At 40.8% G+C, this 10,813-nt stretch overlaps 1 protein-coding gene across 1 annotated transcript; it reads right to left on the bottom strand.

Annotated features, from left to right (window-relative positions):
* Positions 1–3,560: 3,560 nt before the first annotated feature.
* On the bottom strand, positions 3,561–8,675 carry LOC131229936 (citrate-binding protein-like). Its single transcript, XM_058225998.1, has 2 exons — positions 8,376–8,675; positions 3,561–4,163 (listed from the first exon to the last, which is right to left on the bottom strand). The coding sequence occupies exons 1-2, from the start codon at positions 8,655–8,657 to the stop codon at positions 3,777–3,779; spliced, it is 669 nt and encodes a 222-aa protein (XP_058081981.1). The 5' UTR covers positions 8,658–8,675; the 3' UTR covers positions 3,561–3,776.
* Between the last annotated feature and the right edge of the window lie 2,138 nt (positions 8,676–10,813).

Raw genomic sequence — 10,813 nt, 5'->3', positions numbered from 1 at the left:
CCTATAACATAAACCTAAACCAAAACCAGAACTTATAACCTAAACCCGAACCCATTCTCAAATTCCAAAACCTATAACCTAAACCTGAACCCATTCTCAAATCCCAAAACCCAAACATAAACCTAAACCTAAACATAAAATCTAAACCTAAACCTATAACCTAAACTCAAATCCCTAAACCTAAACCTAAACCTAAACCTAATCCTATAACCTAAACTGAAATCCCTAAACCTTAACCTATAACCTAACATAAACTTATACTTATAACCTAAAACTATTCCCAAATCCCAAAACCTATTACCTAAACCTATAACCTAAACTCAATTCCGTAAACCTCAACCTAGACCTAAACCTAAACCTAAACCTATAGCCTAAACTCAAATCCCTAAACCTTAACCTATAACCTAACCTAAACCTATACTTATAACCTAAAACTATTCCCAAATCCCAAAACCTATTACCTAAACCTAACATTTCCCTAAACCATAACCCATTCTCAATTCCCTAAAGCTATAACCTATAACCTAAACCTAAACATAAACATAAACCTAACCTAAACTTGTAACCTTTCCTAAAACCTTTAACTTAAACCTAAACTTAAAACCTAAATATATTCTCAAATTCTTAAACCCAAACCTACACCTAATCCTAATCTCAACTCCCTAACCTAAACCTAAACTTGAAAGCCCAAACCTAAACCCGATCCCGAACTCGAACCCGATTTCCTAAACCTAAACCTTAACCTGTAATCAAGTTCCCAAAAGCTATAACCTATAACCTAAACCTTAACCTAAACCTAAACCACAATCTATAACCTAAACCTTAACCTATAACCTAAACTTAATTATAACCTATAGCCTAACCTTAACCTAAACCTAAACCAAACCTAAACCTATAATCATATGGTGAGACCATTTCTTTTGTGTCAATTTCATTCCTCTTTGAGTTTTTTTTAATTCATTAAGAAAAAAAAAAGTGGTTATACGTGATGCACTTCTTTCACTGTCTTTCTTTTCTCTAATGGGCATTTTAATTTATGAATGACATGACTGTTTGTAGGATGATGGAATATACGAAGCTGCTGAAATTCGGTGAGTCGAGAACATTTCTCTAATGAAGCCAAAGATTTGTATTTTCAGCATTATTGTATTTGTAACTGTAATTGATTGTAATTGTAATTAATTGAATGAAGGATTGTAATTGTAATTGAATGAATGAAGGATTGTAATTGTAATTGAATGAATGAATGATTGTAATTGAATGAATGAATGATTGTACAGGTGGTATTTGAATGAACAGGTGGTAATTGAATGAACAGGTGATTTAATTTTTCAATGTACAAAATAGCTACGGATACTGACCGTAGCCACTAGTCAGACAGGTGTAGCCTTTTTAATTTTGGCATATTGCTAAGGACTTTCAGCTACAAATAATATCCGTAGCTGTTTGAAGTTTTTGCTACAGATATAATTGCTATGGATTATATCTGTAGCTATTTAACATATAGCTATGGATTAAATCCGTAGCCAATAATCAGATAGGTATAGCCTTTTAAATTTTGGCCTATTGCTACGAACTTTCAGCTACAAATAATATCTATAGCTGTTTATTTTTTTAGCTACAGGGGAAAAGGCTACGGATTAAATCCGTAGCCATAGACCTATAGCTACGGTTTTAATTCGTAGCCATAGGTTCCAGACCTATCGTTATGGCACCTACGACGACGGTCGTGTTACGGACTAGCTACGGACTTAATCCGTAGCCTTAGGTCTATGGCTACGGATTAAATCCGTAGCCTTTACCCGTTTTTTTGGTAGTGTTCCCAACCATGAAACAGAACCAGGCGCAACAACTGAACTGTCTTAACCCCCTTAAGCACCTGGTGACTCACACATAGTTAAGTAGCGACCAGGCCAACATAGCCATGCACCTACACACACCATGGAAACTGACGCGCTCATTGACTTCGACCTACATCATAAGCTAGAAAAAAGCAAGTGTGGGAAAGCTCCCAAGGTGATAGCAGAGAATGAGGTCCTGTGGGAGGCCGATCTCAGGGAGATCTGAGGACAACTTGGTGACATTCAATAAGTATACTATGCTCAGGTTCCAATCTCAATTGAAGCCATGTTGGAGGAAATAGAACCACCATTTACCGATGACATCATGAGATCTTAACTTTCGCTGAGATTCCGGATGCCTCAGATTACTCCCTACTTTGGAGCCAGAGATCTAGCCAAGCATCTAGAATCCTTCAGAGCTTGGATAGAGCTACACAGTACTTCAAGTCTAGTAATGTGCCGGTCATTCTCCCTGACCTTATTAGGAGCGGTATGAAAGTGGTACAAGCAGCTAAAGCCGAAGTCAATCAGCTCCTTCGCCCAGTTCAACAAGACCTTTATCACCTAGTTTATCAGTGGGAATGATAGAAGGAAGCCGTCAACCCATCTCCTCATCGTACAAATGAAATCAGTGGATCATTGATCAAAACCATTGATACGATGTGCCCTACTATGGATGTCAAAGGAGAAAAAAGAAAAGAACACGCATAATGGGAAATCCTAGCCATCAAAATTGCTCTTTTCCATTTGGATGTGCCCAATGCTGTATTTTATTTCTTACATGTCTATTTACCAGCAACTAATTGAAGATTTATGATTCCACATAGGAGATAATTTTGGTGTTGTGGCCTAATCACATAATGGTCTGTATTACTATTGAATCATGGGCTCCACTTGTGTACATCATCTTTTCTGGAGAAAAAAAAATGAATAAGATGAATGTGCTTATCTTTTTTGCATCAACAAAGTTAGAGATGGTGTATTCCTAACTTTCTGAAAAACTTTAAAAAACCAAAAAACTCATGACCCCATTTAGGGGTGTACATCAAGTCGAACCGAGTCGAGCTGACCTCAGCTCGAACTTGGCTCGACTCGATCATCGAGCTTGACTGGCCAGCTCGGCTCGGTTTAGTCAGCAGCTTGGGCCAACTCGAGCCGAGTTCGAGCCAAGATCGAGCTGGGTTCGTCATTGAGGCATTTTCACAAACACCTGGACTACACCTGCAAAATCTCACTATATTTGAGATAGTAGCAATGGTTTTACAGGTATTTTATCAAACACCTTCTAAGCAACATAAAAATCAAGAAAAAAGGGGTGTTGGTTTCATATACATACCTTCCTTGCCACTAGCCACACTTCTTTGAGTCATTTCATCAAACACTTGGTGAGCAACATCAATATCAAAGTAACCGAGTCATCGAACTGGTTCAATTCGAGTTGGGTTTGATCCAAGTCGAGTCGAGCTGGGGCAGCTCGAACTCATTTTCTAGCTCAAAAAATCAGCTCGACTCAGCTCAAACTCAGCTTTGAACCGAATTGAATTGAGCTTTTCCAAGTCGAGTCGAGCGAGCTAACCAACCTAGCTCGGTTCGTGTACACTCCTAACCCCACTTGTTCACGGTGTTTTTTTTTTTTTTTTAAAAAAAAAAAAAAAAAAAACCCTCAGCAAACTAAGTATATTTTACAAGGTCAAGCATGATGCAAGACCACAAAGCATACAGCCCTCGAATAGTTTGCTCTTCTTTAGTAGGTAAGAACTTTATTAACAAGACATGGAGCTGCCCAAGGCATTGCCCAGCCACAAGGATAAACAAACATAATTTCTATAAACCCCTTGAATGCTGCAACACAAGATTTATTGCACTAAGTTAAGACAAAACAAACAAACCTTACGTTCCTAAGCACACCACAATACATAGTCACAAGCATGCATGTTAGTCACATTTTTTCAGGACCTTGATATCCTTCCAACGAGACTCCATGTAGTATGAACGGTCCCTCTGTGCATAAACACCGCATTTGAAGTAATGATAGGCCCCTCTATGATCATCCACAGTTAGCTTTAGAACCCCATCGATGAAAATGCTAACTATTTTTGCACCCACGCTGTGGATAACATTTAGACGGAACCATCTATCATAGATGAAAGGGATAAGGACTGCGTTCGTGTAGTACATGAGAGAACTATTGTGCACCGTCATCGCTGCTGTGGTGGCCTGGGCACTTGCGCCAAAGAGCTGCATGATGCACACACCCGATGTCCCATTCGGCACAAATCCATACCCTTCGAATTGCCAGACTCCGGAAGAATAATCATAACCCTGAGTAGGGAAATGGAAACATCAGTGCAATGAGACAGATTCGAAAAATCTAATTAATGGTGGCTTATGAAGAGGTAGTAACCGCTAGCGAATGTTATTGCAGTGACTTACCTATGTCATATTTACATTAGTTGCCATGTTTGTTAAGTGGTAGTGACGACTTGTTACTGTCTCATATCAGTAATGGTGGGTAGATGTGGGCACCGGACGAATCGATCCGGCTTACTCGGCTCATCCAACTCGATCAGATCCACCTCGACCCAAACCGAATGGGTGAGTCGGTCCAAACTGAGCAGGCTTTGCCCAATCCAAACTCAAACCGAGTCAAGTTCGAGTTACCTAGTAACTTGACCCGAAACTTGATCTAGTTAGACCCAACTCGATCCGAAACCTGACTCTCTAACCCTACCCCGACCTGATCCCAAAATATCTCTCTCCTTCCCTCCCTAATCCTCCTCATCTTCTAAGCCCGGCCTCTCTCCCTCCCTCCCTCATTCTCCTCATTTTCAAAGCCCGGCAACCACCCACCACCATCACCCTTCTCCTCCTCATCCTCCTCCTCTCTCTCCTCTCCACTCTCATGGTCTCTCCCTCCCTCATCTCTCAATCCGACTCACTGCCAACTCGACCCGACTCAGTACTTCTGACCGGATTGGACTCGGTCTGGATCAGTCCAGGCCAGACTAGACTTGGATCAAGTCAAGTATGCTGGACTCGGTATCGAGTTCGGGTCAGGCCTATTTCAAAACTGGATCGAGTCGAGTCGGACCTAACTCGGTCCGACTCAACTCGATGCCCAGATCTAATGGTGGGAATCACAGGAGACGATTGATGTGACCTTTCCTAGCTGGAATGTGCAATACCTACCGGAATTGTCAATCCTAAATTCTGGAAACTTGAGGTAAGTCAGATTCATCAATCCTGATGTTAGCCTATCCCTTGCTCCAAACACTGAATTTGAAGCACATCCCTAGATTACCGAATTTAAGGTTGACAAATTCAAAGATCCAAACTGCCCCCCAAGGGATGATTATTCAGATTCCTGTCATTTTGTTTCCTGCTCTTGAATACCACAACATTGACAAGCTATGGTGGTAACAATAGAACCGAATGCAATATAAGGTAAAGATCAAATAATGAAAAAGTAATGGAGAGAGATTTGAGGGTATGAAATTGTAGTACTTATATATGAATCTCACTGTGAGGACTCGTGTTACTTGTTCAAGAGAGAGGCTAGTCGGTAGAGAAGACTCACAGCCTGCGGACTCAATCTGCAAAGCTGTAATGCTCGCTAATTGGCAGGTCGTAGGGTGTTTGTGTGTTAAAGTTGGAGCTATTGAGTGGGACCGGGACAAACCCATACGTGGAGTCATTAGAGACCCAACCCCAATGCACCATGATGCATGGAAGGGCGACAGCTGCAAATGGTATGGGAAACATATAACTCATGTCCTTCCCTTACTTAATCTTGATGAAGCAACAGCAGCAAAAGAAGAAGAGATGGAAATGGGATGTGAAATTTGGTCATGGAAGCTATGAATGGTTGGGTTTATAGTAATGTGGAGGAACTGAAAAGGATCCAATTGGATGGACGGTGGGCCAAATCAATCCTATTAAAAATTAGCGATCAGATGACCTGCTATCCTTCATTTGCTCGAGGTGACATTGTGTAAAATTTAGCATTTTGGTCAATTAAGAAAAGGGATCTGACGTTTTGTGTCATTAGTCGCATAAGTTATTAATTATTAATTCATTGATATCTGTGGGTGGTCTGGGTTTGTAAAATATGTTATGTGTGTATTATCTTTGGCGCGGCAATGTGACACAGGGAGGGCCGTGATGAGGTTAATCACCGTCTTCCTTAATGGATATCTACTCTAAATCCATGAAGCTCTTTGAACTCCACACAGAGCTTTCTCGAGTCTACGAGGGATAAAAGTAGAAATAATTTCTAATAAATTTGAAATAACTTAATTGATGATCTTAAAAAAAATAATAAAAAATAAAAAATAAATAAATAAATAAAAATTTACAGCTCTTTAAATAATGAGTCCAAACCTAGAATGAAATTTTAGAATAAGACTCCAACTCAAAAACCCTAAAAAAGTGGCTTACTATAAATAGTAAACTAACTATATATAGACAGCCTCCATTCCTACTATACTTCATGGTTTTTGGCCAAAAATAGTCAGTATCCAATTTGTCTCACCATCAATATGATGGAATCTAGCAAATCTAGCATGAGCAACCTCGCGTAGTTTGGCTTAAGTAGCTTGTCCTACTCAAAATTATATATAATATGTCGAAAAACTCATCCCAGTTTACGAGATATGACTATTTTAAGGTTTTGACAGTCCGAATCATTTTCGCATTTGATCTGACCTTTTCTGTTCCATCTTTGCTACGAAAGTGTATGGGCCCGGCTCTACATCACAATGGTTAAGCAAATAGTGTAAATATTCAACGTACAGTTTATACACTATTCACCAATGTTTGATCACGGTCAATGATGTTGATGGTGGGGGCCACCACCTTCCTAGTAGGTCCTACACCGACCTCCTCTGCTAATGGTCGACCTGTCTAATTGTAAGGGGACTACTCGCAGGATTTCAGATTTGTCTGGTCAGCGTGGAACATTTGCTTAAGGTCCAGGGCGGCCATTTTTTTTTTTTTTTTTGTCAGCTTGTTAGTACACCCCACTGTCAGTTGACACTTCACTGTTAGCCACCCCCACTAGGGATCGATACCAAGACCTCAGTGTTGAAACAAGGTATCTTTCACTCAGTCTACCACTTGAGCCATGGATCAGGGTGTATGCCGGCCATTGATAGTGGGGGAAATGCTTTGGATTAGCTGTGGCTCATAAATCAGGTTAGTTTTGGGTCGTCACTCTATGCATGATGCACAGATCAAATGTAAAATCTTTTTTCTCATTTGTCTGTCTTTCATGGTCTGGTCGTAGGAATGGCTTCAATTCCACAACAGGAGATAATAAAAGGCAGAATATGATGAAACAGATGCTGTAAGCACGTGATGAGTCTACTAGTGTGGGGAGACTACCATTGAAATCTCATCCGCATGAATGGCCACCCTTTCTCATTGTGATCAGATGGTGGATGCAACGGAATGATGTCATCCGTAGGTTGTTTGTTAAAAAAGACAATAAGAAGAAGAAGATGATCAAGAAGGTATTAGTTGGCATTAGTAACTAGTTGTGTATTGTAAGTTGCTGTAGATTTGTGAGGCCTGTATTTTTGTAGAGCCACCTGAATGTTTGTACACCCGATTTCTCATTTTAACAAAGTTACTCGAGGTGTGAAAAAAAAAAAAAAAGGAAAAAGAAAAGGTGGTGGAAGATTGGTTGAAATTATAATTATTTTACAATTATTATTATTATTATTTTATAACACAAGGTGTTCATGCCCCTTAGGGGAGACTATTCCCCTGCAGATGTGTTATTTTACAATCTTGACATCTGATTAACCGACATATTTCGGTTGAATTTGGTCAGTCTTCAACTTTTCATTTCTTCCGTCAATTAGATGTTGAATTTGAACCATCTTCTACATTTCATTTCTGCCGTGGATTAGATGTCCACCAACTTTCTTTTAATAGGTAAAGCTGGGCTTGGACCTGAGACACCTTTTTTTCTTTTTCTTTTCTTCTTCTTCTTCTTCTTCCCCTCTCTCTCTCTCTCTCTCTCTCTCTCTCTCTCTCTCTCTCTCTCTTTTTCAATTTTTTTTTTTTTTGAAAGATAAAGATAAGAGTTTCGTATCTTCCAAAAAGAAAAAAGAAAGACCAGAGACTTGAGAGATCAAATACACTAATTGTAGTTCTGAAGAGATCAAAACCATAATCGGACATGAGACTTACTGTTGAAACACGCCTGGTCTACTACTGAGCTGTGAGCTTGAACCAACTAACCTACTTGCAATGCAATTTTTGGGTTATAATCCCACTATACCTGGAGTCTAGACCGTCCGCACAGCGCCATACTAGTGGTAAAGTGCCCTGCACCTTATCATTCTCCGTTTTATGTTTGATGTTATGCTTCTTCTTCTTTTTGTTGTTTTTTTTTTTATTTTTTTTATTTTTTTTATTTTTTCGTTTTATGCTTGGTTAGTTTCTTTTGGGCAGAAAGAAAATAAAGAGGAACAGAAAAAAGAAAGCAAATATAGAGAACCGGAGTTTAAAATGCTTAAGATTGCGTACACGTATGCGAATCTCGGTACGGGGGGCAGTCTTGCTTGTGGGGGTGTGAGGCTTGTCTGTGGCGAAAACCCAGAGCCTGTGGACACCATCGATGAAGCTATACCGATCGCTTAGGAGCAAGTCGTATGGTCTTTGAACGTACAAGTTTGAGCTGTTGAGAGGAAGAGAGACAAACCCATCCGTTGGATCAGTGGGCCCCCAACCCATAGCTCTGTGGGTGCAAAATTGAAGTAGAACTAGGCAATGGAGAGCTAAGAGAGAACTAAAGGATCTCATCTCCATCTTTTTCTTCTTCCACAAGAAGAGTGATAGATGTGTTGGACGTTGGAATCTTGCTTTACGCATTTATAATAGGGATTTTGACTGTATTGGCCTCGAAGTTTAGTCAAATTACCTCGAAATCTATTGCATTCCAGATATCCCAAGAGTGGCATTCTATATCTTTTGGATATTGTTTCGGATGAGAATGCCCTTGTCCTTGATTCAGAAGTCGTATGGTCCTAAAGTGAAGTAGAAGTTACCTTCTGTTTCAACTCCTGAGAAAGTGACGGATTGGCTACTCCCCCGGGGACTAGCCAATGGCTGGTGCTTGGCGGTCTGTGGGCCCCACCACCATGTATGTGTTTCATCCATCCCGTCCATATATTTTTGGAGATCATTTTATGGTATGAGTCCAAAAACGAGGTATACCCCAATCTCAAGCGGACAATATTACAGGAAACAGTGTTGAATGACCGTTGTAGACCATTAAAAACTTTTTGGGGGCCATAAAAGTTCTGGATCAAGCTGATCTTTGTTTCTTCCCTTCATCTATGTCTGTACGCCCTAATCAACAAATTGGATGTCAAATAAACTGTACTGTGGGCTCTAAGAGGATTTTAATAGTGGAAATCCAATCACTACTGTTTTCCTGTGTTGTGGTCCACCCTAGATTTATATCCCTCTCATTTTATTTTTTTTTGGGATGAAGCCTTAAAATGAGCTGTAAAAACAGATGAACGGAATGGATGAAACACATACATCATGGTTGGGCCCATAGAGCACTGAACACCAACCCCATGATGTGGACGAAAGCATTTATGAGCTTGTGAAGGGCCAAATGTTGCCTTTGTTCACCTTTTATAGACCTTCTTCTTCTTCTTCTTTTTTTTTTCCTAGAAAAGTGAAGATCAAGGAACCAACTAGTAGAGAGGGATGTTGTTTCTCATTGTCGTTTCTCTTGTCTGAAAGCCTCTTCCACTACGAGATTGGTATATTATTTTACTGCACGCATTTGCTAAGGTAAAGGAAGATCAGAGTCGAGAAGCTGAGGGTTCTGGTTGTCACGTGAAAGGGAGCTTACTGTAGGGCACACCTTTATCAAACCTCCACCATTGATAGTAGCAAACCACGACTTCACATTTTCAAACCTTGACCACTGACAGTGACAACTATGATCCTTTAATGATTCAAAACCATGACCCAGATGATGGGCCATGGTTTACATGCACACTGGATCTTGGTTGTCATGTTATAAGGATTGTACTTTTCACATGCACATGAGTCGTGGTTACCATGTTACATGAGTCGTTGTTGGAAGATGTTATGTGTAAGACCCGTATCTTAGACCGTACCATTCCGTAGACTCTCGCAGTCCTGCTGGTCCAATTTCGGCGACCCGTGACGCGTAGATAGCATTTGCGTACGACCTTGAGTCGTGTTCTGTAAATCTAAGTCGACTCGACCCAAGACTTGTACCTTTGCGACTGCGCCGTCGCCGCGGTGTTAGCGCCGCGACTCGTGCGTCGATGCGATAACCAGGCCAGGAGTTTTGGGCTCGTGAATATTTCGAAGAAACGCCATGCAAGAGAATCTCTACCAAATGTCAAATCAATCCCATCAATCAATCAAGTGCAACACCTATATCTCTCTCACCCAAAATTCAACACAACCATACCTCTCAAGTACAACCATCACTCACCAATCACACCCATCCCTCTATCCCATCCATCACTCTCTCTCTCTCTCTCTCTCTCTCTCTCTCTCTCTCTCTCTCTCTCTCATTTCTCTCTTCACTCCCAAGCAACCCAAGGAGAGGAGAAACGTCTAAGCTCTCCATGAGAAGAGCCATGTGTGGCCCACTCCCTACCCCAAGATCTCCCATCTACACCCTTCAATCTTCATCTTCCGAGCGTAACATTCCAAGGAGCCAAGAAGGAACGAAATCGGTGGGTGTTTTGTAGGGTTAGATTGTAATTTTTGTGATGAACCAAGTGGGGCCTACCAGATGATGGTATGGATCCCATTTGGGACCCATCTTGTTGTATGTATTGTATATGGCCCACCTAGGGGAGCTCATAGTGGCGGAGCTCCCCCGACTAACGTTCTCTCTCTCTCTCTCTCTCTCTCTCTCTCTCTCTTCCATATTTTTCGGCCCACCATGATGAATGTATTTTATC

This window comes from Magnolia sinica, chromosome 2, assembly GCF_029962835.1.
Source record: "Magnolia sinica isolate HGM2019 chromosome 2, MsV1, whole genome shotgun sequence".
NCBI classification, from domain to species: domain Eukaryota; kingdom Viridiplantae; phylum Streptophyta; class Magnoliopsida; order Magnoliales; family Magnoliaceae; genus Magnolia; species Magnolia sinica.
The sequence above is the reverse complement of the archived record's forward strand: the minus strand, read 5'-3'. Positions and strand labels throughout refer to the sequence as shown.

Bases quoted from the DNA above. Each gene is read 5' to 3' on its own strand.
- LOC131229936 (XM_058225998.1), bottom strand. From the start codon at position 8,657: ATGGAGATGAGATCCTTTAGTTCTCTCTTAGCTCTCCATTGCCTAGTT. The intron at 4,164-8,375 runs GTACGCAATCTT...TTCCCTACTCAG, and splicing joins GTACCGAGATTCGCATACGT to GGTTATGATTATTCTTCCGG.